This window comes from Podarcis bocagei, assembly GCF_964188305.1.
Source record: "Podarcis bocagei genome assembly, chromosome: 11".
In the NCBI taxonomy this organism is placed as follows: Eukaryota; Metazoa; Chordata; class Lepidosauria; order Squamata; family Lacertidae; genus Podarcis; species Podarcis bocagei.
Window position 1 is genome coordinate 14,382,235 of NC_138136.1, and position 27,656 is coordinate 14,409,890.

Sequence of the window (27,656 nt, forward strand, 5' to 3'; positions counted from 1 at the left end):
ATTAAACCTCACAATAATGCCATAATTATCTGTCTATGTATCTCTAATAGTACAGTGGTACCTCAGATTAAGAACTTAATTTGTTCTGGAGGTCTGTTCTTAACCTGAAACTGTTCTTAACCTGAAGCACCACTTTAGCTAATGGGGCCTCCTGCTGCCACCGGAGCACAATTTCTGTTCTCATCCTGAAGCAAAGTTCTTAACCCGAGGTACTATTTCTGGGTTAGCAGAGTCTGTAACCTGAAGTGTTATCAACAGTGTTAGAAACTGAGATATGAAAGCTGGGAGCTAAATGGCACCTTAAACCCAGGTTATGGGCACAACAACTGAATGTCTAGGCACACTTTTTTATAACAAGAATACAAAGCTGAAAATGACTGAACTGCAGCTAAACTATGTTCATTTTCCACGTGGTCTAGTCCTTCCGCTGCCCATCCCCCTAATATTCTTCAGAGGGTCTCTTCTCCAGTTTGCAGAGAGTACCTGGAAGTGGGGAGGTAGAAAAAGGTCCTCCTTGTTAGAATTCCTGCTCCAAGATTGCAGTCATGGGATTGTTGCCTATCACATGACGGTATATGTTTTGACTCCACAGAGTGGGAAGTGACGGAAACAGGATGTTTGTGTTACTGTGTTCCGTGAAGTGGGACTATTGTCCTTTCTCTTTGCTGTCTGATGCTAGATAGAGATGGAGCCGTTTCAGTGCTCCGTGTGTGTTTATATGTAAATAAAGTAGATTAGCCAAAATGCTGAGTTGCTGATGTCTGTTATGCAACTGCGAAGACTCTGCGGCTCCCTAAGTGTGCCGATGTCTGTTGGCAACAGTCACTGTGATGTTTCGGCTGAAGAAAGCTTTTGAAGCTCCTGAATGATCGACCAGGTGGGAGGGAACATGCCAGTTGGGCATGTGTCTCTGCCAGGGTCCTACTCGAGAGTAGGATGACCTCCTGACACTCCTTTCCATCCAGCAGTGGCAGTTTTAATCTGAAATCATAGGCGCACTACTGCGTCCAGAGCTCAGAAACGGCTCGCGCTAATGAAATTCCCTGTCGCAAAATGCCCCTAGTACAATGGAAGTTTCAATCACTGCTTATCAAAAAATTCTGATGAAGTCAACAAACTTGAAAAAAACAAGGAGACATAATAAAAATAGTAGGGGGAGGGAATCAACGTGATATAAAAGCAAGCATGTATAACAAAATTACCGTCTGGGTTGGCATGCTGAAACAAGTAAGATTTTGGAAGGCATTGAGAGCAGTAGAACGTAAATGCCTGCCTGATTTTAATAGGAAGGAAGTCCCAGAGCAAGGGTGCTACTAGACTAAAAGATTGATTTCCTCCCCAAGTGCAATCTACTGTGTCAGCTTTCGGGTTCTAAGAACAATTCCTTCTGCTACTCATTACCTGCATGCTACAAAGGGGGATGAAAGAGTAACAGTTTGAGTCTTGGATACGAATCGCTAAAACTATTCACATATCAAGATCGGTAACTGGATCTCCTCACTGCTACTGCCACCATATTTTCAACCCTTGCTAGTTGCACATGGAGATCTGTTACATACAGCTGCAATAGGTAGGCAGGCTGGATGAACCTATCCATTTCCTTTTCTCTCTGTATCTCATTTCCCCCCTCTCCATCAGTTTGCAATTAAAAAACAAAACAAATAGCCTTCATGATGAAAACTCCATTAGAATTTTAGTGCACATCCTCTCCCCCCCCCCCCCATATACACTATGTAATTTTTTTTTGCCTTATATACACATTTCTGCAAGGATTTTCACCGGATATAATGCATGGTTTATGTTATTTTCCCTAATATATGCATTTTGCTGCACACTTTCTGCCGCCGAACGCATTTTCCTTCACACTATTTGGCTGCCCAACTGGATCGCGAAAGTCATAGAATCATAGAATCATAGAGTTGGAAGAGACCACAAGGGCCATCGAGTCCAACCCCCTGCCAAGCAGGAAACACCATCAGAGCACTCCTGACATATGGTTGTCAAGCCTCTGCTTAAAGACCTCCAAAGAAGGAGACTCCACCACACTCCTTGGCAGCAAATTCCACTGTCGAACAGCTCTTACTGTCAGGAAGTTCTTCCTGTCGGAAAAGTGCAAATTTAAAAGGAAAGCTGGGTTTCAGAAAATGAAAATTAGGTAGGTGCACATTAAAATCCTAACCAAACTGCAGTTCTCCTCTAGCCCTAGGGACAAGGGGAGATACAACATTATGGCAGGGTCAACATAAGCAGAGAGGGCCACAGTGCCTCCAGCCTCCTAGTCTCTGCATAGCCTCTTAACTGAATATTGATGGCGCCAGTCGACGCAGCTTACACTGATATGCCCATTTTTATTTCTGTTTTAAAAAGCCCTCCAATACTTGTCCTCCGTGGGGTACAATTTGCACACAATTCAGTGTATAAATTGGATTTTCTTAGGCAAAAGGAGCTCCTTCCAGTTCTTTCTACCACTAAGCTCCTTTTGCCTAAGAAAATCCAATTTATACATTGAATTGTGTGCAAATTGTACCCCACGGAGGGCCACTTGCCACGATGAATGCTGACCCAGGACAATTAAAAAAGCTTGCTTTGCTTTTCCCTGGATCCCACACTGCCATCACCATGACAGGCACACAACACAGACTGACGTTAGTTGCCAACACTTTACCGCTTAGAGCCACTTTGTTTGCTACTAGCATCTATTAAAGACCTGGGTATATCACGCTAAAGTTTCAGAGAACCTGACATGATATACATTGAGCTTGTGGAACAAGTTTAGCATCCCTTTTATCTGGCTTCTGTTCCGCTGAAGTGCTGAACAATAGAAACCCATAATCTTTTATTTTTCTGAAACATTTTAAAATCCATTTTTTATATCTTTGCTTTGGTAATAACTGTCTTATGCTCTACTTTTCATATTGTCGTTTATTTTACCAATCCTCTAAGTTCAAAGTTAAAGGGATGCTAAACCCTAAACAGAAAGCCAAATGGTATCCGATTAAGCTTCCTGTCGCAACATGTGACATTTGCGTTTCTCAAGCTGCATTTTGGCACCCGTTTGACAAGAACTTGGCATTTCTCAAAAGAACAGCTTCCTATCAATGTCCAGCGGAAAAAATCCCAAAGAGCAAAACCGAGGGTGATAGAAGGCTGCACTAATTATTCTGTATCACAGACAATCAGCAGTGAGCATTGATATGGCTCTTCAATGTCTTTTTCTAATTGAAGCTATATTACCATGTAAGCTGCACCGTCATGTTGCTATGCACTAGTCTGAGGGTGGGATAGTTTGGTCACGGAGAGAAAAAGATAGGAAACATGAGTGCAGTCAAAGCTGAACTCATTCCTCTGCCGAGAAATTTAAAATGCATACTGCTTTGATATAAACCTTTGAAAATCTCAACTGCGCAATACACAATTCAGCTGGATATCCACACAGGTCTGCTCATTTCCCTTACAGCTGCACGAGATACTTGCTTCACAAATGACAGCAGTGTAACTGCAAAGGTGACTATAAAACGCTTCTGGTTAAAAACCTGCAAATGACACACACAGCCGCCCCCAGTTTAAATTGTTATGTGATCTGCAAGGAGATTTCACTAGGGTTGCCATATTTCAAAAAGGGAAAATCTGGATTTCCCCGGACATTTTAGCCGTATCCACCCAGACACTGCAGTATTCCGGCTATGTCTGGGAAATTCCTAATTTCACCCAGTTTCAAAAGGGCAAATCTTTACATATAAAAGAGCAGTGAAGCAAATAAAGATTCTAGAAAAGAGCATATAGGAAAAGACATGCGATGCAAACTGGCATTCTTTAAATAACAACAGGTTTCTATTTCTTACAGTGCTGCAGATGAGCTCGGAAGTCCATCAGGAAGACTTAGTGAATTTCGGGATCTAACCCTGGACTTTGGGGGGGCTATAAGGTCACAGTTAAAACACTGCCAGAGGGGGAGGGGATTGGGGGGGGGGCTGGGCCAGATGGGAAATGGGAGTTTGACAATATCTGAAAGGCCACAGGTTTGCCACCCCCAGTCTATTATCTGCCTTGTGACAACTTTACCACATTGTTCTGTTCAGTCTGCACTGGTCTTGTCTTTCATTGGAGAAGTACTGTAGCATATTTGACAATGGCTAGTAAATATAACATCGTAGCGCTAGTACAAAGCACGTTGTACCTTGGACCAGTCTCCCATTCTCCAGACGTAGCATTTGGAATAGTCTTCACAGTCTTCTGCTTCTCTAGGCCTCGTAGACAAAACACACTTCTTTCGAGGGTTGGTGCACCTTACGGTCCGATGGCGTACTCCCTTTCCACATTTTACAGAGCACTGTAGAAAGGTGTTTAAAATGATGCACACACACAATACACATCATGGCATTCTGCACAGAGATCTATAAAAACGTAAAGGACCCCTGAAAGTTAAGTCCAGTGAGGAATGACTCTGGGGTTGTGGCGCTCATCTCACTCTACTGGCTGAGGGAGCCAGCGTTTGTCTGCAGACAGTTTTTCCAGGTCATGTGGCCAGCATGACTAAGCTGCTTCTGGAAACTAGAGCGTCTCACGGAAACGCCGTTTACCTTCCTGCCGGAGTGGTACCTATTTATCTACTTGCACTTTGACATGCTTTCGAACTGCTAGGTTGGCAGGAGCAGGGACCGAGCAGCGGGAGCTCACCCCATCGCGGGGATTCGAATCGCCGACCTTCTGATCGGCAAGCCCTAGGCTCAGTGGTTTACACCACAGCGCCACGCGCGTCCCTACAGAGATCTATAGATCTCTCTTTCTTCTGCCTAATAAATGCAATCATTAAAATGAAATTGAATGGGCAAAGCGCAGATACAAGAAAACATTGTGGAAGGATTCAGACAATAAATGCAGTTAATATGAAATGTTCCTATTTGCTCCCTGAGCCCAGCTTTACAGTGCCAAGGTTTGGAGGGGGGATATGGGGCTAGCTAGCCTCATCTATTTCGAGGACCAGTTTGCCTAAAAATGGACACTGCTGATGTGATATATCTGTTCTTTGCTGTAACTGGTACAGCCAGGACACTTTTTCAGACGGAACATGCCAGAACTCAGTTCCGGCACCTTTCAGGTGCGAACCATTGCCATTCTAAGAGAACAAGGGAGGCGTTCCTGGCGAGTTCCAGCACCTCTTTTTGTATGTACAAAATTAGCACTGGGCACAGCACGTGCTATGTGAGAGAAATATACATTCATAACTGTCTCAAATTAGACATAAGGAGTTAATTCGTTCTCATATGCAAAATTCTGCAGCGTTCACCGATAAATCACAAACTCAACTTTTGTGTTCTCTCCGAATGTAGGTAATACAAATGAACAGAAAATAAATGCACAGAAAAACAATGCATATACCCCACCTCGGACCATACGCCAGCCTCCCACACTGTCATGCAGTCCTGGCCTTCACAGCGCTGTGCCGAAGGGGGTTTGGGGCCAAGACAGTCTCTCTCGCGGGCTCTGATCAAAGTCCCATTTCGAAGCTGCTGAGTGCAGGCGACTTGTCTGTTCTGCGTCCCCTTCCCACACGTCCTTGAGCATGGAGTCCACTCTGTCATCATCCATCTGTAAATGCAGGTCAAAGCACGATTACTCCTCGAAATATTTTCCCGTGAGGTTTAAGACACATTTTAAATTGACCTCTGTGATAAATGCAACACAATTGCTTTTTGAGGGTCATCGGCCCTCAATTTTGAGGCAACGGTGTCTTAACTTTCAAATTACAGCCTTCTTTCTGCTATCGCATGCTTTTATCCAGTGCTGTTTACAGCAACTAAGAACCAAAAGGTTGATTCGAGAATACTCTCCTGCAAACAAAGAGCTCCTTTGGAGCAAGACACAGGTGAAGCAGAGGCTCTGACTGGATGCAGGGGGTGGGAGACGATCTTTGCAGATTCTTCCTCTTCCCTGCAACTCATTGTATCCCTTGAAATACTGCTCTGAAAGGTCTGGGAACTCTCTGGAAGAGCACAGTTGGTGGCATTGGGAGCACACGGAGAGGAAGTACAAACTCAGCAACCTGCACAAACACACACATGCACTCAGCAGCATTTTTGCCTGCTGGGTAGCACTGGTGTAGGATGGACTCCTCCTACCCCAGAACTGCCCTGGGGAGCAAAACAAAGGCTCTTTTTACCTTTGCAAAAGGAACCCTTCTCCCACTGGTCAGTGGCAGAGCTATCTGCCCCAGCTCCTGGAGTGACGCAGGGCGGGGCTATCCGGCCCGTGGGGACTAGTCGCCCGCATGGCAAGCGTCCCTAGCCACCTGTCACCCGCACAACGAGCATCAGTGGGGCACAACTAGCTGCCCATGGGGAGCATCCGGGGGGGGCACCACTAGTCGCCCACAGTGATAGCGTCATTAGCGGTCTGCTGCCTACATGGCGAGCATCTGGCGATTTCACCCCCCCCCCCACAGATGACACCCGGGGCGACCGCACCCCCCTCTGGTTTGATGCCATTGTTGAAGGTCTTGGAGTGCAAACAGGAAGAAGAAATCAGAAATCATTGCCCGGGGAGGAGGGCTTCAGGACCCACACAAAATTGCTTGGTAGGCTGGATGTGCGGGTGATGTGCCAGGCATTAGAGCCCAAGGAGAAGATAATCTCAGATATCTTTTGAGTTATTGCAGATGCCTTGGGGCATTCTTTCATTTCAGCTGGGACACCCACCGGCTGAGAAACGGGCGCTTTCTGAGCATAAGCATCAACTAAAACCTTCATTAAATAATGACTCACTATCACCTTGTCTGGCATGGCTGCTCATTGCACCTTCGGAGCTGAGGCTCAGGTTTCGTTAAGTATTTGCATTTCTTGCTGTCCACAAAACTGATATTCTTATTCATGATCTTTGTGCAGGATACTGTTGTCTTTCTTTCTCCTGGTAAGACACAAAAGGGACGTTTTTGGAACTAAAGGAAAGCTTTGCGCAGGGAGAGGTGGGTGGGCTCTGCGCAGCCCCCTGGCCTGCCCAATCCTCGAAGCAGGTTGGTGTGTGACTGAATTAGGAGCGGGTCCCAGCTGGAAGAAGGAAGTGGCGTGGAAAAGGATTGTAATTTTCTTTCAAGATCAAATCAATATTATTTTGATTTTGTTGCGGGGTCCTGAAAAGGCGTGGGGCCTACAGTGGTGCTCCGCAAGACGAATGCCTCGCAAGACGGAAAACTCGCTAGACGAAAGGGTTTTCCGTTTTGGAGGTGCTTCGCAAAACGAATCTCCTCTGGGCTTGCTTCACAAGACGAAAATGTCTTGCGAGTTCCTGCGGTTTTTTTCCCCTTTTACCCCTCTTTTTTTAAGCCGCTAAGCCGCTTATCAGCTGATCCGATAAGCCGATAAGCTGCTAAAAGCCGCTAATAGCTCTAATCCGCTAATCCGTCAATGGGCTTGCTTCGCAAGACGAAAAAACCGCTAGACGAAGAGAATCACAGAACGGATTCTTTTCGTCTTGCGAGGAACCACTGTATTTGGTAATCAGATTTTGCAAGTAAGGGTCCCTCTAGCAAGTCTCTAAGAAGACTTGGGGTTCTGAAGATTCTTGTTACCTTAGGGCAGGACAAACTCTGACACTTTTCTTTTAAAAATGGTCTCTCAGGCAGCTGCTTTGATTAAAAACGCTGGCCAAAGAACCACTTCCTGCACTTCTTCTTTTGAACAGCAGGTTCTCTTGTCATATCAGAAATTGCTTTTGGCCACCCCTTCAGTTTCAAAACTGCACCTGTCGTGCAGAATGAGACACTGGCCTCTGAGAAACACAACCCAAAAGACCTGCTGGGCACAGGGAATGAGGTGTGTGTTATCCCAATGAATGACATGGATGGCACTTTAAGCCAAACCTTGACTTTAGCTGTTGTGCCATGCTGAAATGCCGAAAATGCCTTGGGGAGAACAAAACAGCTGCAATCTCTCTTCAGAAAGCATGGGTTAATCCATGGTTTGGGCATAGTGTTCCATTAAGGGGGGGGTGACCTATACATTTACCTGTACACACAAAAAGCATTCTGTGTCCTAGAAATGAGTGTCAAATGCTTATCCATTAAGCTCCATGCATGTTTTAGAGATGATGGATCTCAAGTAGAATTTTAGGTCAAGAACTGGCAGTTTTGCGAAGTTTAAAAAACACCCTCCAAAAATATATTTCTAAGTAAACAAATCCGCCTGTATCATGTAACAGTTTTTTTCGAAAAAGAAAAGAAAAGAAAGAGAAATCAATAAGAAAAGCAAAATATTTTGAACTTTCCAGGACGCGATATTGTCCGAATGGCAATAATGGCAGCCCTAGTGCATCAGCACCAATGCCGTATCTTCACACAACCCACCAAATGTTTGGCTTCTACCACAGATTTTAGAGAATCATTACCTCCTCCGCAGACGGCATCGCAGTCCTCCCAGCCTGAGTGCGTCCACATAAAAAGAGGCTCAGACCCTTTGGAGCTCTGATTCTCAGGCAAAGGGTCCAAAGGAATGGTGTATTCATAGTGTAGCCCATAATTCTGATCTTGAAAGAGCAGAACCTGCAATATACAGAATAAAAAAATTGGGGTGTCTCAATATCACATTGGAGAACGGTGATATTTCTACATTTGAGGGGAGAAAGGTAAATCTCTGTGGCAGAGCAAATCCTTTGCATGAATCTTTTCCACGTTCAATCCCCCATCACGGTCAGCTTAAGAGATCCTTCTCCTGATGCTCTTGAGAGCGATTGGCAGCGACAACCAACAGTACTGGGATAGACAGATCCCTGGTCTGAATCAGTACAAGGTGGCTTCATCTGTTAATATGAAGAAATGGAGCACTGGCTTGCATCTGACAGACATTCTGACATTCACAGAAGTCATTTGAGGCAACTCTCATAGGGAAAATCAAAGGGTTTATACATGCAGTGCTAAATTTTGCCTGTGGATACAGGCAACCTCTGAAAAGGGCTATTCTTACAGAACATTTCATGTAAATAATAGTTATCAGCCTGATTCAAAGTGTTGGCGCTGACCTTTAGAGCCCTAAATGGCCTTGGTTCAGTATACCTGAAGGAACTTCTTTACCCCCAACGTTCAGCCCAGACATGGAGGTCCAGCTCCAAGGGCCTTCTGGCGGTTCCCTCACTGCGGGAAGTGAGGTTACAGGGAACTAGACAGAGGGCCTTCTTGGTAGTGGCGCCCGCCCTGTGGAACACCCTCCTATCAGATGTCAAGGAAATAAACACCTGAGTTTTAGAAGACATCTGAAGGCAGCCCTGTTTAGGGAAGCTTTTAATGTTTAATAGATTATCGTATTTTATATTTTGTTGGAAGCCGCCCAGAGTGGCTGGGGAAACCCAGCCAGATGGGCGGGATATTCATCATCATCATCACTGTAACAGGAGGCAGTGACTAAGATCAAGGGATATTTCCCTTTAATAATTTCCATGGTCATCAACAGAATTTTCCGGGAGAAGACAGAGCATTATCTGCATGTACTCACCACTGTTAAAACCAACAACTCAAAAGCAAGCTGACACGACTTTGTCAGCAAAGTATGCATTTGCAAAAAGTGGGCAATATCCAGCTAAGCCATACTAAAGAGTAGACTTACTGAAATCAAGAGACATACGTCCACTGATTTCAATGTGTCTACTCTGAGTGTGACTAACACTGTAGATCACTCAGCATTAAGATGTCAGGAGAACTTTAGTCATATGACTCTATCTGCAATAGTCATTTTAAAACTGCAATAATATAGCGTAAGTGTATTGTGCTAACTCCTGCCCCAAGGACTTAAAACTTCAAGTAAGCTTCTATTTTTAGAAATACATTTTTCATCATAAATTTGAATCACAGAATAATTTCGCTTCATGACTACACACTCTTTCTAGACCCAAATACTGGTCAATACTGTGTTGTTACAAGGAAAGCTACTTCCAGGTTAGCCAGTGATTATCACCATAACGAAAACTTCACTTTTCATTTTCTCAACTCCCTTTCCTAGTTGCCAACGTATCCCAAGATTATAGGCACAAACATCTCGGGGGAGGGGGGGACCTCACTTGCACTGAAAGGGAGGACAATTACTTGCAGAGATCAGCTCCCTCCAGCAAAATTTAAGGAAGAATTATTCAAGAGGAAATAGTTCTCTGCAAATGTGTTCTGCAAATTCTTTGAGCACAACTAGATAGAAACAGCTTTTATCCACTGCCAGGGTTTGAGCATATCTGCAGTTGTGAAGGAAACGCTTTATAATCCATAATGTGTCCCTAAACGATCCAGCTACTTTGTGCTAGCAATTTTGAATTGATACCAGCTTGTTTATTCTTCAGTTAATGGTCCAGGTTATGCAGAAATCCCCTCACTGACTACAGATACGTATGTCTTTGACAAATCTCTCCATTTGAAGAGATTATTGCCATACTTTGCTGCAAAAAATGGTGAGTGTTTGCCTGCCAGGGGTGGAAGGGAATTTTGTTTCATTTTGTTTCATTTTTAAGTAAACCAGCCTAATCTACATAATGATTCCCTGAATTTAACATTTCTCTGAATTTTGTGGTACTGTTCTCAGCTCAAAAATGTACTAAAATGTGTAAAAACTGAACACTTAGCATTAAATTCATTAAGAAATGCATACACTGGAATACAACTGTCAAATACAAATTTTCATACAGATTTTAAAATCATCATCACCATTGCCGATTAACTCAGAAACGGGGTGGAACAGACTAACAAATGAATACAAGTGAAATCCATATGGACCAGAAATAGACATCCATTAATCCCTAGTATATTAGGATTTATTATAGCATAAAATAGTTTTTAAATGGTCATCCATACCAATAAATGCAAAGGTGATGTGGTTGGACCTTTGGCCGAGATTTTTTCCCACAGACCTCTCCTAACGTAATGAACCGTGGTACCAGCAATGTTGAATGTTCCAGAATGTTCTATCTTCCAGTCACTATTAATAGACTGTTTGCCGGCATCTCGGAGAGCTGCAGATAACATTGGGAAACAGTATAGAAGAAAATGGTTCATTTTCCAGTTGTTCTATGAGAATATTTTTTTTCCTACGCTGGTTCAGTTACAAAGCTATTTATGAATAATAAGCATAATAAAGAAATCTCAGCAAGAAAACATTTTATCTGCTTCCCAGTTGGGATAAATGATAAAAGCCATATATTTAGATTTGTCTAAATTCTTTCCATATTTAGGACAGGGTTCAATAAAATACTGAGTGGTTGAGATAAAGGGCTGCAGGATTTAGTTCACCATCATGCAATATGGATAGTACAAACTACACATTATGGATTCATTGTTTGTGTTACATGAATGCACTAGAACATGGTATTTTAAAATTAATTACAACAGCAGCTAAGAAGATGCAATAGAATCTCATTACTGCACTCTGTGAACTTCCTGTGCCAACGTAGGTGGATCTTAAACTGTGCTTTGAACACAAGCTATTGAGCAATAGAGCTTTGAAATTACTAACTTAAAAAAGATGTGATGATAGCAAGTAGCTTAGATGGCTTTGGGGGAGAAAACTTAAGAAGCATAAGGTTGGCTTATTTGTTCCAATCTATGATAAAACTCAGGGTTGTATTCTACTAAGCCGTTAACATTAATGGACCCAAATTAGTCATGCCCATTAATTTCAGTGGGTCTACTTTGAGTAGTAGTTAGTTGGCTACAACCCAGAGTTTCCTGCATTCACCTCATCCTGTGCCTCATTATCTTCTTACCACGATCAAGTCACAGAACTCCAACAGAAGCTACAATTAATATATCTCTCCATCAGGGGAAAGAGCTTTTTAGGTTAAACCAATCACAAACTTATTCTGTGCTGTGAGGCCTTTGCAAGCCCAGAGTTCCCAGATCTTCTTTCAATAGCCTGCCCCAAAGTATGCCCCACAGAAGGGTTCACGGTTATCTCTACAGCTGTGGTGGTCAACTGGGCCATCAGGATGGGAAAAGAAGGTGGAGCATGAAAGGGTCAATGGTGGTGGTGGTTGAACAGATCACACTGGATGACAGGTGAGGTGGACATAACGGTGGTAGTCCTTGTTCTCCTCTCAAGTCAGTTGTTTTCTGTCCTCCACGAGTAACATAATTTCCCTTCAACGCTACTCTCATAAGTTAAAATAACTTTATCAAGCTGTCTTGATATCACAGCCACATGAAATTCCCTGGCTTAGAGTTCCAAGCCTGCCTCCCTTGGCTGTCCAATTCCTTCCTTGCTCTTTAGATTTTCCTTTTGTAAACTCTCCAACTTCTTTGTCTTTCCCCCTCAAGCTCTTTCCATTCCACTGACTCATCCATCAGTTTTCTGATTCTTAGTCAATGGCCTGCTCTGCTCATTTTGGCCAAGCACGGTGGCCCTTTGCTTCCCTAGCTCCTTGGACTTCAGCCTGCTCCACAAAGCTACTCTTGTCCCAAGGACATGTGTGAGGTATCAGTCCCAGGCAAACTGACAACTTTTTCTTCCTTCCCAGACGTTGAGCTGGAAACTGTCTGGAAACTTGGTTCCCTGAGCTGTTGGAATGTTTGTGAACACTGTATACCAGCTCTGTCAAGTGATGTTAGAAGGTTCACTTTCATAAATCCAACATTATATAGATTAGATAAATTCATAGCTTGTGATTAGTTCTTATTACTTTTCTATATTTTACTCTTTGTATTTGTTGCAAGTTACCTTGAGACCTTTGTGGCTAATAAAGAACAAAAAATGAATTCGGAGTTTGGGTAGCTTATCATCTAATTCCCAACAATTCACCATTTCCTTCCCCAACTTCATCAGTATGATCACCATTTGGATGTCAAACTAACAAAAACCATCAAGTTAATAATGAAATGCCTAGGAGTGGAAGAAATTCTTGGTCCAGCGCTGAAAGAATAACAATTTTGCCCCCGAAAACCTCCTTGGAGAGGAATTCTATAGAAGGGGGTTTACTACTGAAAAGGTCCTCTCTCTTGTAGTAACAGGAGATGATCTAACAGGCCAGGCAGGTTCAAATGTAAAGTCCAGGGGTCCCAAGCTATGTAAATATTTACAGAGCAAAACCAGCCCTTTGAATTGCACCTGGAAATGTATCAGAAGCAGCACACCAAGGCCAGAATAAGTGTTATATATCTGGATTACAGGATCCTTGTTATGAGGCTGGTTGACCAATTTTGCACTAGCTTTAATTTCTGGACAGTCTTCAAGAGCAGCCCCATGGGCAATGAACTGCAGTAATCTAACCTCGGTATTATTGGAGCATAGGAACAAAGCTGGTGGGTACTCTGTGCCACAAAGGTCACGAATGCATCAGAGTAATGTACCCAGAAGCAAAGGACAAGCAACAGGAAATGATTTTTATGAGACTGGGGATAGTTGTGCTCTGATGTCAGCCTCCCAGAGACAGGTGGATAGCTGCTGTCAGAAACAAAATCCTATACTTGGTGGAAGTTGTTCTGTCCCACTAGATATGTTGAAGAAAAAACTAGAACTATTAAACTTGTTCCATGGCCATTTCCACCCATATATCTTGGGAAAATAGCAATTATCCCAATTAACATGGTCTGTTTTCCATCGCCTTTGTGCTCAAAGCAGTACATCCAGCCTTCCGGCCATCAACATGATGAGCTTGATAAATAACCTGCAGGATTTGAAAGCTCACAAAGCTCTTAAGAACCTTTTTGATCATGGCGCTCATTTGTTTCTAAGTTGGTGTGGTTAGTACGTGTGCAAATACCTCATCTATTCTTGCGAAGTGCTAAATGTTAGCACTTACATTTCTAGACATTTTTAACTGCGGCTTTTGCAAATAGACATTAATTTGATCTTTCCTGCCAGGAGTAACTTTTTTTGGCCGACTCTTTCCTCTCCCAGGCCCAATCAATCCCCAAAAGCATTTAATGAGGTCAACTCAGATACACTTCAAGGAACTGAGGGATATGCAACTTTGTCATTGCTGATATATAATTCTTCAATTTCTCTCTCTCTCTCTCTTTAATGTGAATCTTGAATGCCTCAGGCCCCTTAATCAGATATGTGAAGTTTGACTTGATGGCTTGATGTCATCCTCTGGACAAGACTGCCCTAAACATTCTTTCTCACTGAAATTCCATGCTTGGCATTCGTGATGTGAAAGTGCCTTAACTGCTCAGTCCTTGCCCAAATCTCTTCATAAAGTTGTATGTTAACGTGAGTCATTCCTGGCAATCAACTGCCGTCCTATCCATATTTGTACTGTTTTGTTATGTTTCTATGGGAAACAATGGCAATAGCACCATCAACTGGCGGCAATACAACTACATTATCCAACAATCACGCATGCCACTAAGGCACAGTACAATGAATCCAAATAGCACAAAATTCCTAAAACATCCTTGCAGCATCCAGTAATGTTACAGTTCTAAGAGGTTTCTTTTTCTGATGTAATATCTCGACATTTTAAAGTCTTCTAACTAACCACTGAATTAAAAGTAGATTCTTCTCCACCCAATGGACAGACATCTTTGGTACAGGAGTACAGCAACATGGTTGTTTCACAGCCATCTTGTTTCTGAACAATTACCAAATGAAGCCCCAAAGCACAAAATGCTGATATTTTAGGAAGTGTAGCTAGCCTATCAGATACAGGGCAGTTGCACCTTATGTGGGTATTCAGCTCCAAGGATACACAAAAATCACATATACCCAAACCCTTGAATTATACAGTGCCAAGTTCATTCCCTCACAGCAGACAAGCCAATACTTTCTTGACATAAACAGTGTCCACATTCAAAGCCTTCACAATTTGTACAGGTGGGGCATATATGCAAATAGCTTCATTTCAGGGAAATGGGCAATGCAACTCAAAATCTTCCCGTGTCCTTCAGTTTGTAAATTGCATAACGAGGCCTGCTAAAAGTATGCTCTGGTTTTGAAGGAGAAAAAGGGCATGTGCATTACATCCAAAAAGCTGTAAAGGGGACACCTCAGTTTTAAAACGGTCAAAGCAAATTCTTTTCAACTCCAGGGGGGAATATTTTTTTGGATGTGATCAAACCAAAGCAATCTACACACAGTTATGTGAAAGGTAAAATTCTAGCTGGTCTTGCATTCCGTACTGGGACACTGTCACCAAGTCTAGCTAAGTTTGTTATTGGTATGAGCTTTCATGTGCATGCATACTTCTTCAGATACCTGCATGCACATGAAAGCTCATACCAATAACAAACTTAGTTGGTCTCTAAGGTGCTACTGGAAGGAATTTTTTTATTTTGTTTTGACTACGGCAGACCAACACGGCTACCTACCGTATTTTTTGCTCTATATGACTCACTTTTTCCCTCCTAAAAAGTAAGGGGAAATGTGTGTGCGTCTTATGGAGCGAATGCAGGCTGCGCAGCTATCCCAGAAGCCAGAACAGCAAGAGGGATTGCTGCTTTCACTGCACAGCGATCCCTCTTGCTGTTCTGAGATTCAGAATATTTTTTTTCTTGTTTTCCTCCTCCAAAAACTAGGTGCGTCTTGTGGTCTGGTGCGTCTTATGGAGCGAAAAATATGGTACTTGTAACTAGAACCAAGTATAGTGTCATCTCTTTGTACCTGCTTAGCTGATTTTATCCTGGAAGCCATCATCATGAAATTCAGCTGCATCAAGGCATGTTCCTCCTACCTGGTGATCTTGAGATGTTTTGGACTTCAATTTTCCATCATTCCTGATTGCTGGCCATGGTTGTTGGAAGTTGCAGTCCAAAATATCTCTAAGGCCTCAAGTTGAGGAAGGCTGGAGAAAGCCATGCTTTACTTGTTTAATAACCTGCCAACCTTTTCTAAGGTACTACCTTGTCGAGTGAAAATAAATCGAGACTTATGAGAGTCACTGGCTGCATGGACTAACTGCCTCTCAGTGGAGTCAGAGCCACTGGCCATTGGTGTGTGTCTCATATGTGGCCAACTGCAAAAAAAACTTTTTGTTTAGTAAGTCTCTACAGCACCTTTCTGCAATTAAGTAGCAAAAGTGCACAATTACAAAATAAAACCTATCAGCAAAAACAGCTACACATAAAGGCCAGATAAAAATTACAGTATGAAAGCAGCAGCTAACAAAAAAGCTCAAAACACCACGGACATAGTGCCTCAACAGGCGAAAAATACATCTAAACAGGGGTTTTCTGTGCTGCTAGACTAGCAGCGGGGTGACTAAATCTGCTCTGCCTGAGGAGGCAGTTGCAAAGCTTAGGATCAGTCACCCATCTTGTGTCCCTGCCAGATAGGTCTCACTGCTGAGCTATGGTCCTTTGCTATAAACAGGGTTACCAAACTGTTTTATCAAAGTGGTTATTTTACTGACTTAGGGGTGGAGCTAAAACATGGCCCATATAAGAGCCCTGGAGATTTTTTCTGCGGCTCTCAATGCTTCTCCCCACAGAAATATTTTGGCAGTGGCAGCAGAATTTTAATGTTTATAAAATGGCTCTGTTGCACATTGTACCACTGTCCCTAGTTAAATTACTGCATAGCAACTGTTCCAAATGTCATTGTGCTCCCAAAGGTCCTGAAAAGTTGCTCGTGGCAGGCACTGCTGCAGCGCTCTCTGCTCCGGACAAGCCGTTGTCTATATCTCTTTCTGCTGCTTCGCTGTGCAATAAGCCATTCTCTGAAGCTACGGATGCAACCACAACTGGGAAAAGCAGAAAAGCAGCAGCCAAAGCGAGTGCCCCTCATTTATCGGGGTAATCTTGCTATTCATTTTAGAGGAATAATTTAAAGGCAATTTGGAGACATTAATTCGCCTGCATTCTGTGCAGCGGATGATCGGAACTGGCTTGCAGCAGGAAAAGGGTGAAAGAATTGGCATTGCATTTTTCAGGGACATCCTTTTGCCTGGGCAAGTCCTTGTCAATAGTTTTACTGGGAGGAGTGAGGGGTTCCATCCATATACAGTGGTGCCCCGCAAGACGAACGCCTCGCAAGACGGAAAACCCGCTAGACGAAAGGGTTTTCCGTTTTGGAGGCGCTTCGCAAAACGAATTGCCCTATGGGGTTGCTTCGCAAGACGAAAAAATCTTGCGCGTCCCCGCGGGTTTTTTTCGCTCCCCCCCTTTTCCTAAGCCGCCTATCAGCTGTTCCGCTGAAAAACCCGCTTAACAGCTGATCACGGAAAGCCGCTAGACCGCTGTAGCGCTAATCAATGGGCTTGCTTCGCAAGACGAAAAAATCGCTAGACGACGAGAATCGCGGAACGGATTCTTTTCGTCTTGCGAGGCACCACTGTAAAGCACACCCAGTCCAGAAAATTCTGTTGGCTGGCTAGTAGAGGAGCTCTCTTGAAAATCTTCAAACCTCAGGTTTATGTCACAATCTGATCTCCACTAATTTGGGGCTTTATGAACCGACATTTTCAATTAATCCCAGTTGGCAGCCAGCACTTCTCTTATAACAGAGAAGTCACATGCTCTTGATAACTAGTCAACAGTCTGGCTGCGGCGTTCTGGACCAGCTCAAGTTTCGGAACACTTTTCAAGGCGGTCCCACAGACAGCACATAAGAGTAATCCATTCAAGATGTAACTAAGGTGTATGTTATTATGACCAGATCTGACATTCCAAGGAATGGATGCAGTTTATTTTATTTACAGCATTTCTGGGTCACCAAATAACCAAGGATTTTGAGGCGTTTTATACAAGATAAAAACAAGAAGTTGTTAATGCAGCAACCTCAGGTATGTGAAAATGCTCTTGGCCACTATTCCTACCTGGGCATTCAAGCTTGAAAAGAGGTCCAGGGTCACCCCAAACTGGATTTCCAAATCCTTAGAAATCCAGCCTCTAATTAGCATCAGTTCCCATGTGTGTGTGTGTGTGTGTGTGTGTTTGAGAGAGAGAGAGAGAGAGAGAGAGAGAGAGAGAGCGTGCAAAATGGGCTAAATACAGGACTACACTCATTCAATTTTTTTATGTTAAAGAGAATATAATGTGCGCCCGCTTTTAATAATTCTAACCACCACAGAAAGTATCATTTTAATCCCGGTTATTAGACCTGCAAATTGACTCCGTGCATACTTATTTGCAAGAAAGCTCTGCTGGTTTCAAGGGGGCTTGTGCCTAAGTAATGATCCACAGATTTGTAGCTTTCGTGACTAAAAAAGGAGTAACTGCCTCGTATCACCTTTCAGTTTTCAGTCTTCCGCTTTGGCAAATTTAGATTCCTCTAAATAGTTCCACAAGGCATAAGCAAATATCAATTGAGCATGACAACCCTTAATACTCCTAAATCTGGCTATTTTCTAAAATGTGCTTTCAGTTGCTGTCAGTTGTACCTATTGCGTTAGCACTTACAACTAAACCTGAAGCTTGGACTCTGACTGGCAATTTTTCTCTTCCAAAATAGAATTGATCCTTTGATAGATTGTAAGAGACAGCAGGCCCCACGGAGTCTTCATTGTTTCCACATTTTACAAAAACAATTCAGAACCTTTTGTTTATTGGGGAGGGGGAACTATTGATTTTACACAGTTGTATGTTTTGATACTTGTATCATTTTTTTTAAGATTATAGTTTTTTAATCAATTATTACAATTGTCAAACAAACTGATAACAGCTTGCAAACAACAACAACAACTAAGTAAGCTTGAGAACCACCGTTTAGGATGCGCAATAAAAAAACATGCTGTTTTTATCTTTCGTACCTTGGATTTAATTTTTAAACATTTCTGTCTTCTGAAAATCTTTTACTTTGTTCATTTGGATTTAATTGCTTTGATTTTGGGTTTTCAATAAAGAAAACGGACATGGGAGAGGGAAGGTCTACCTCCTTGTGGGTCACAATATGTTATTGTGCCACAGCTTGCCGGGGGCTGACTGGGGCGAATAAGAGTCCAAAATCATCTGAAAGGCCACAAGTTCCCCATCCGGAAAGTAATTACTTGCCTAAAGCTATTTAGTGACTCCAGCGTGACATTTGAACTGGGGTGTATTCCACACTCACAGTTTCTGTTTTGAATCTACGGAGAATAATTTTTTAAAAAGGAATAAAGTTTTCTATCTCTTTTGTCAAGTACGTATTACAATTACGAACAAAACAAAACTCACCTAAGTAACTGTGAGCAGGTTTTTCTTCCACAACCTTTATTCTTCTTGCCCCTGCAGGTATCACCAATGCTTCCACATAACCTAATTACAAGATGAAATATTCCATGTGATGTTCGTAATCAACAAACACAAAAGATTTGTTTTAAAGAAATGCAATAGTGTTCATGTCTGATTTCCTCTTCTTGTTTATGAAGTTTTAGAATCACATTTGCCTCTCACTCTGCCAGTATCTCTGGACTGACCCTCTGGAACCTAAATATATATATATATATTTTACTGTGTGCTTGGCACTGTCTTCTTATTGAATCAGCCAATATTAATTTATTGAATCTCCCTTGAGTTGGATAGTTCCTGGGTCAAGCAGAGAAGCTGAAGGGGTTGTCGCCGGTGCTGACTCCATGGAGCCAGAAAACATAGGTGGGGGTGAAGACAGGGGGTAAGTGGGGAACCTTCACACTTCATGAAATATTTTCATGAATCTGCTTTTCTTTCTGGTCTGTGTCTGGAGCATCAATAACAGCCTGATCTGAATAGATACCATAGGGACTGCAGGGCATTCAGATCATAGATTAGCCACAATGACAATAATCTGGTGGCCAGCCATACAGTGGTACCTTGGTTCTCAAACTTAATCCATTCTGGAAGTCCGTTCCAAAACTAAAGCGTTCCGAAACCAAGGCACGCTTTTCCATAGAATGCGCATAGGCAAACTTGGTCTTCCAGATGTTTTGGGACAATTCCCATCATCCCTGACCACTGGTCCTGGGAGCTAGGGATGATGGGACTTGTAGTCCCAAAGTTTGCCTATGCCTGCCATAGTATGTAATGCTAAATGGATTAATCCATTCCAGACTTTTAAAAACAACCCCCTAAAACAGCAATTTAACATGAATTTTACTCTCTAATGGGACCACTGATCCATAAAATGAAAGCAATAAACAATGTACTGCAGTCACACAATCAATCAGTCAGTAGCTGAACTGGGTTCCACACAGTCACAAAAACAAAACAAAAGAGCAGCAAATACAAAAATGCAAAATAAATAGGACAGACCTCAGCGTCATGCTCAAAATGGAAGTGTGGCACTCAAAACGGAGCACATTCGGCTTCTGAAAAAGGTTCACAAACCGGAACACTTACCGGTTTGCACTTTTTGAGTTCCAAATTGTTTGAGTACCAAGGCGTTTGGGAACCATAGTACCACTGTACTTCCAAGTAGGTGGAAGTGCCTGAGCAGTTAATGCTCTTTGTTGACTTCTGCCTTCTGGACTAGCCAGAAGGCCATCTTGGCGGTTCCATTGTTAACAGGCAGGTTGTAAGCAAGGCTGGACAATCCCTTCTTGCACAATGCAAAGTTCATGAATACCATAAATAAAATGGCTGTCGCCTGGTTCAACCCAGTGTGTGTTTTTGTCCTTTCTCTGAAGCTGCCCCACTCCAGCAAAACCCTACTTCTTAGCTCATGCCTGTCATATGGACTTGGATTATGGCGGCGTGAAACTTTAATAGCTTCTTTAAATCCCACTGCGTTTCCACAAAACTCCCAGAATGCTTGTATTTCCAGAGACCTCAATAATTAAAATTCCCCAATGGCTTTCTCCACACTGCTTGTGAAATAATATTCTTTCAACATATTATTCCCTTTCAACAATGTACATACACACTGTATAGTCAGAGGCCACCACAACCCACAAGTAAAACAAACAGCGACAACATAGCATCGTTGTTTGACATCCGTATCTTGTATTTCTCTCACCCAAATTTGTTACTGTCTGCTGATAATATAGTGTACTTCTTTTTACATTTTCCATTTCTACTAAACATTTTTACCCTAAACTGCACATAGTATGTGTGTGTATTTATGTAAGGTTCAGTAACAAGTAAGAGGGCTATGTCCTATGCCGGATATCATATTTTATTTCAATTAAACTATGTTTCCTGCAACTATAAATGGGTAGCATCCAAGAGACTCACAGATGATGTTCTCACCAATCTCATCCACAAATTTCATAATCTGCAGTGAGACTCATTCATAGATTCTAATTCCCTTCAAGATCAGGCCACACACATCTAATGTGTCAATGAGATTACATAATACCCATGTGCCTTTAATATCAAGAACAGAAGAATATAAGAAGATCCCTGCTGGATCAAACCAACATTCCTACATGAACAGTTATGTTTCAGAAATAAACTTCCAGTGTTTACTTTTCCCCACCGTGGGGGGCAAGGAAATGGGACTCCCAGATTTCCTTCCAGACTCATCAGAAATGACTTGGCAAATTCTGAATAAAATTCTGAATAACCCTCTCCAAAATAAACAAATATAAGGCATGTGTGTTATATGTCTATACAGTGATCTACAGTTGAATGAACACAAGAGAGTAAGGCATTCCTTCAAACATTTCTTTGGGCAGAAACCACAGCAATGACACTGATTCAATGAAAACAAATAGTGCTTTATCATTAAGACCACAGATAAGCACTGTGGTTGCAAACGTCCATAGAGTTATGCACGCATAATTCTTGAAGAAATGAATGGGATTTGTAACCGTGTAACTAGGCATAGGATTGTAGTCAGTGTTTTTACAGCCTTTTAAAGTTGTTTCCATTGAGAAATATGCACCCGGCAAGCTATTTCTGAAACTCAGGGAAGGGAGAGAGCTTCATAAAAACTGGCTACTGTGTTAAAACGGAGAGAAAAAGCCCAAGTGTTCATACACAATCCCTTTAGCGTTTGTAAAGTCAGATTATGGCAAACATGCTTAAAATCTGGGGTCTACATTAGAAGGCATTTCTGTGGTTTACGTTAGTTATTAAAACAGGAAAACATTTTTCTTTCAACAAGTACTCAGCCATGTAACTGGAAAGATTTAAACAGATTTCCTTATGGATATTTATTTTTGCCAGTGTTTTATTGGTCAGTTTAAAATCTCTATAAATATAATTTCAATATCCAATCTCTCCAACTTTCTGTCTTCTGACATAAACCTTCAGGGTAATTTGTGATTTTGCCTCCCTTTTCCTAGATTATCTCCATCCTAGGACACAACCGCACCTGAAGACTCAAAGATGTCTTTAATTTTATTTTCTGAACGCCTGTTTGATTTGGTATAGATTATGATGTTTACTGCTTTTGAAATGTCTTGACTTCTAATTCAGTTTTTTTTAAAATACTTGCTGACTTACTCTGAATATTGAAATTTAACAATTTTGAAGACGCCTAAATTAAAGCCCCACTAATGGTTCCCCCTCCTGTTTCAAAAATATACGCTGACAGCTGATTCTTGGGTTAGATATGGGAAACAGTGAAATCAATTGAATTTATCACTTGCATTTTGCACAGAAAAGAGAAAAAATTCTTGATTTATGGAAGAAGTGGAGTAATTTTGTAAATAATTATGATAGGATATTTGATACACCCTATTTTTTCATGCTCTAGGTGACATTATGCGTGACTTCCAAAGGCCCAAGTGTCATTCTGCCCACAAACCTCCAACTACGCCAGCAGAATATTACTTGTGCTGTATCCTGAGGCCCCCTCAGATGGCCTCACACTAAGCAAATGATTGCATCCCTAATGCAAAATTTAAAAATTCAAATTAAAAATGTTTGCTCTTCTGCAAAGTAACACACACCAGAATCTGGATGACTGTTTAGCTTCTCAGCTATTTCATTTAGAGGGGGGGGGGGAATCATGTTAAGTAAAAATATTGAATTCAATATATATTGAATCTTTGGATATTTGCTCCCTTTTCTTTCCTTCATTTAATGTTTGAGCATTGGAGAACTGCTAATCCAGATAAATGTTTATGTTCAACTATGGTAAATAAACCCAGGTATCATGTATCAAAAAGTATGCAGTGGGGTTTACTAAATACTTGTTCCCATCTGTTCCTAATCACCCCCATCTCAGCAGTAATAAGTCTGAAACTGGGTATAAGGAAAGTTTTTTCTTGCCCTTATCTGCTTATCGTGAATGGAATGCTACCATTTAATCAACACAAAATATGAAAAAGTACTAATCGATTTATCTAATGCAGAATGCTCATTACATTTACAAATTTCTGTAAAAAAGCATTAAATTTGAAAGGTTGGGTTTGTTTTTTTTACCTGCTCCCCGAGTATGATTAAAATCTCCTTTAACAACTCTGCACGACTTCCCATCTCCGTTGCAGACGCCACAGTGGTCTTCCCACGCCAAAGATCCCAGGATGCCATCACACCCAAACTTCTGGAGGCGAAAAGGAAGCATCACGGCATTTTCACGGAAGGCTTTGCTATGCCTCTCAATGTAGCTTGCAAGTATTAATATTACAATACAGTGGTGCCCTGCAAGACGAATGCCTCGCAAGACGGAAAACTCGCTAGACAAAAGAGTTTTCCGTTTTGGAGGTGCTTCGCAAAACAAATTTCCTATGGGCTTGCTTCGCAAGACGACAATGTCTTGCGAGTTCCTGCTGGGTTTTTTTTCCTTCCCCCCCTTTTTCTAAGCCGCTAAGCTGCTTATCAGCTGATCCAATCAGCAGATAAGCCGCTAAAAGCCGCTAATAGCGCTAATTCGCTAATCCGTCAATGGGCTTGCTTCGCAAGACGAAAAAACCGCTAGACGAAGAGAATCACAGAACGGATTCTTTACGTCTTGCGAGGCACCACTGTATAAGGAATTGACTCTGACGGCCAAAATAGACATGAACTTAATGGCGTATCTGGCCCTTATATCCTTGCCCCTCCCCACTTTTTGTTAAATAGCAGTTGAGAAGGACTGGGGTTGGGTGGACTTCTTTGCTTTCTTCTTCTGGACTCTCCCCCCCCCCCCCCGGTGGTTGCTAAGTGACCCCATCCATCTTGCATCCCTCTACAGCAGGGGTGTCCAACAGGTCGATCGCGATCTACTGGTAGATCCCCACAAGGTTTTGGTAGATCACGGGTCGATCTCTGGCTCCCTTTCCTCAGCATCATTGAAACTGACTCCTGCCCTGCCCCTCGTCCCACCCTCCATTGTTTTCTGATCAGTGGAAAGGAAGATGGAGCTATCTCTCTGTGGCTGTTTTCATTCAAAACGATATTATTGTGAGTGACTTTTCCCCTTTGACCCTTGCCTTTGAACCCCCCCACCCCACCCCCATGGAACTTCCCTCCTAAGAAAGTATTTGTATAAAAACAGGGCTTTCTTCCTCCCTAAAAAAAGCTCAAGAACTTCGACCTGAATCCCCCCCCCAAAAAAAAAACGGGGGTAGATCATTGCCAGATTTTAATTCTGAAAGTAGATTGCAGTCTCTCTGGAGTTAGCTATCCCTGCTCTACAGGACAGCACAGTTTGTAGAGCACGAGACTCTTAATCTCAGGCTCATGGGCTTGAGCCAGACACTGGGCAAAGGATTCTGGCATTGCAGGGGGTTGGACTAGATGGCTCTCACGGTCCCTTCCAGCTCTACAATTCTATGATTCTTTGATTCCTAAGCAAGGAAAGGCAACAGTCACGCCTATCAGTCTTTGGTTGCATCCATAACTCTTCTTAAGTCAACGGGGAAGGGAAAGAGAGATTCACCTAAAATAAAAAATAATCCTAAAGCAAGCGATTAAAGGAACTGAAAACCCCCGACTCTTTAACAGTAAGAGATTAACACTGAAACCCTATACATTTTGCTCATAAGTAAGTTACATTTTCAATGAAGCTTACTCCCAGCTAAGTGGGCACAGAAGGGATAGGACTCCTGGACAGTTAAGTCCAGTCAAAGGTGACTATGGGGTTGCGGTGCCCATCTTGCTTCAAGCTGAGGGAGCCAGAGTTTGTCCACAGACAGCTTTCTGGGTCATGTGGCCAGCATTGACTAAACCGCTTCTGGTACAACAGGAAACCAGAGCGCACGGAAACGCCATTTACCTTCCTGCTGCAGCGGTACCTACTTAGCAACCTACAAGACTTTCAAAGGTCTTTTACTTTACAGAAGAATAAAAGCTCAGCAGAGAAAGTCCTTCATCATGCTGTTGAGGTGGTTGAAAGAGAAGTGATCATAACAGGATGCTTCTCCCTTCAAGGTATGCAGACGAGGAACAAGTCCCCCATCACAAGGAGGGACTATAAACACTGATGTTAGCTTTAGTTTTAGGAAGAAGCAGAATCCATAGAGACCAGAAAGAATGCATATGGCAAGTACTAAATTGCCCCCACCACCCCCATCCCAGAAAGGAAGACTAAAGTGTAAAAGCAGGATTCAGGGATCCAAACATTCAAGAAATACTGCACAATAAATAGATATTAAAACTTGGCTTCTGAACGCTGATTTACCTGACACCTGCCATTCGCACATATATCCATTTCCTGATGACCGCATGGAGTTCCATCCATCACTTTCTCCGTTATTAGTATAGGCTGGTCTTTTCCATTTGGAGAGCAAAATAATGCACAAGGTTTTTCTGTTCGAGTAAGTGGAAACCAGGTAAGCTTGATAAACCTCATTTCGTAGATACAAAATTCTGCTTCTACTGGTTGCAGCACCAAGCTACATTTCTGCTATATTCCAGGTGGGAATTATGGACACCTCTTCAGATGTTTTACATCAGAGTTAGGTCAACATGCAAGGAAGGCAGCAACGGGGGGCAAGCATGCAAACTCCAACCCTACCATGATCACCAAACTGGTCACCTCCACAAGTTTGAAGGCAAATATTGGAGTCTCCTGTACTTGTGGATGTTCTCTATGTGTTTTATGTGTCTCCACCCCCATCGTTCTACCCGGACACTGAGGTCCAGCACCGAGGGCCTTCTGGCGGTTCCCTCACTGAGAGAAGCCAAGTTACAGGGAACCAGGCAGAGGGCCTTCTCGGTAGTGGCACCCTCCCTGTGGAACGCCCTCCCACCAGATGTCAAAGAGAACAACAACTACCAGACTTTTAGAAGACATCTGAAGGCAGCCCTGTTTAGGGAAGCTTTTAATGTTTGATGTATCACAGTATTTTAATATTTTTTTGGAAGCCGCCCAGAGTGGCTGGGGAAGCCCAGCCAGATGGGCGGGGTATAAATAACAAATTATTATTATTTATTATTTATTTATTTAATATTATTATTATTATTATTATTATTATTATTATTATTATTATTATTATTATTATTATTTTAGAACCCTGGAAAAACAGTACTTTGATCTCCAAGACATGGGCAGCAATGGAAAAGGACAGTTGGCATCCCACCTGAAGGATAGTTTTCAATTCTTCATTGAAAGGGCTTTCCCCATTGTCTGAAGGTGGACAGCAACCTGGGCAAGGCAGAACTGAGTGGGCTTAGTGTTATATGACTGAGCTTTCCCTGTCCTCCTCATCCAATGGAGGTTCTGCGCTGGCATTTCTTTGAAAGATGTCCCTTCATTGAAGCAATCCAGAGAAAGGGGAGAATAGAGGTGAAGGATCAGAGTGAATCAGGGGAAGGTGCCTAGAAGCTAGAGCAGGGTTTCCCAAACTTAGGCCTCCAGCTGTATTTGGACTACATGTCCCATCAACCCTAGCTAGCAGGACCAGGGATCAGGAAAATGTAGTTCAAAAGCAGCTGGAGACCCAAGTTTAGGAAACACTGGGCTAGAAGATAGGTAAAGGGTAAAGGGACCCCTGGCCATTAGGTCCAGTCGTGACCGACTCTGGGGTTGCGGCGCTCATCTCGCTTTATTGGCCGAGGGAGCTGGCGTACAGCTTCCGGGTCATGTGGCCAGCATAACCAAGCCACTTCTGGAGAACCAGAGAAGCACACGGAAACGCCATTTACCTTCCCGCCGGAGCGGTACCTATTTATCTACTTGCACTTTGATGTGCTTTCAAACTGCTAGGTGGGCAGGAGCAGGGACCGAGCAACGGGAGCTCACCCCGTCGCGGGGATTCGAACTGCTGACCTTCTGATCGGCAAGTCCTAGGCTCTGTGGTTTAACCCACAGCGCCACCTGTGTCCCTTGGGCTAGAAGATAGGAACAGGTAAAAGAAGAAGTGTATGAAAGAAGAGAGGGAAAAAACGTTTTCAAATAGGCCTGAAGAGACGTAACAGCAGGAGCAAAAAGAAGCAAGCTGCCTACTTATAAGGGAGGCAGGAGCAGAACTGAATCGTGGGCATTCCTACTTCCCAAAGGGTTGTTTCCTGTCTTCCGCCAGTGGGAGGAGCCATCAGCCCACCAACCTTTCACTGGGAATGGGGAAATACCAATGGAAGGGGCAGAGGTAAATCCTCTTCTCTATTGCGTGTTTACTTAACTCTGATGCAGAGCACCTGAAGAGGGTTTGAGACATGCAGTATTAAAACGAACGAGAGCTACACAAGATCGCAAACTCCCTCTCATTTTAGTAGGTTCAGCACAAAGAAAGCTCTCCTTCCAAGCAGACTTACTAAGGAAGGGCATGCACTAAAACCTTCCTTGGTCTCCTGCAAAGAGAATGGATGGGTTGAGACATAAAAAGAGAGTAATTTTCAGTGAGGGACTCTTCCCAAATGAAAACAAATCAAGGGTACGCTTTGCCGGAGATGCACAAATTTTGGCTTCCAAGCCAGATATTATTTATGGTGGCTGAGGATACCTCAACAATGTTCTCTGGAATTTGGGGAAAGGCAAGCATGCTCTCCAATAGCC

General features: G+C 42.7%; 1 protein-coding gene across 1 annotated transcript in view; it reads right to left on the reverse strand.

The window, feature by feature from the left end:
• Positions 1–27,656, reverse strand: part of ADAMTS19 (ADAM metallopeptidase with thrombospondin type 1 motif 19) — a 121,513-nt gene that overhangs the window by 12,434 nt on the left and 81,423 nt on the right. Inside the window, exons 14-21 of the mRNA XM_081213568.1 lie at positions 25,341–25,468; positions 23,162–23,282; positions 19,049–19,129; positions 10,820–10,977; positions 8,380–8,533; positions 6,768–6,903; positions 5,385–5,589; positions 4,178–4,330 (exon numbers count right to left, since the gene is read on the reverse strand). Of these exons, the coding sequence (XP_081069694.1) occupies positions 4,178–4,330; positions 5,385–5,589; positions 6,768–6,903; positions 8,380–8,533; positions 10,820–10,977; positions 19,049–19,129; positions 23,162–23,282; positions 25,341–25,468 (1,136 nt within the window). The remainder of the gene's footprint in view (positions 1–4,177; positions 4,331–5,384; positions 5,590–6,767; positions 6,904–8,379; positions 8,534–10,819; positions 10,978–19,048; positions 19,130–23,161; positions 23,283–25,340; positions 25,469–27,656) is intronic.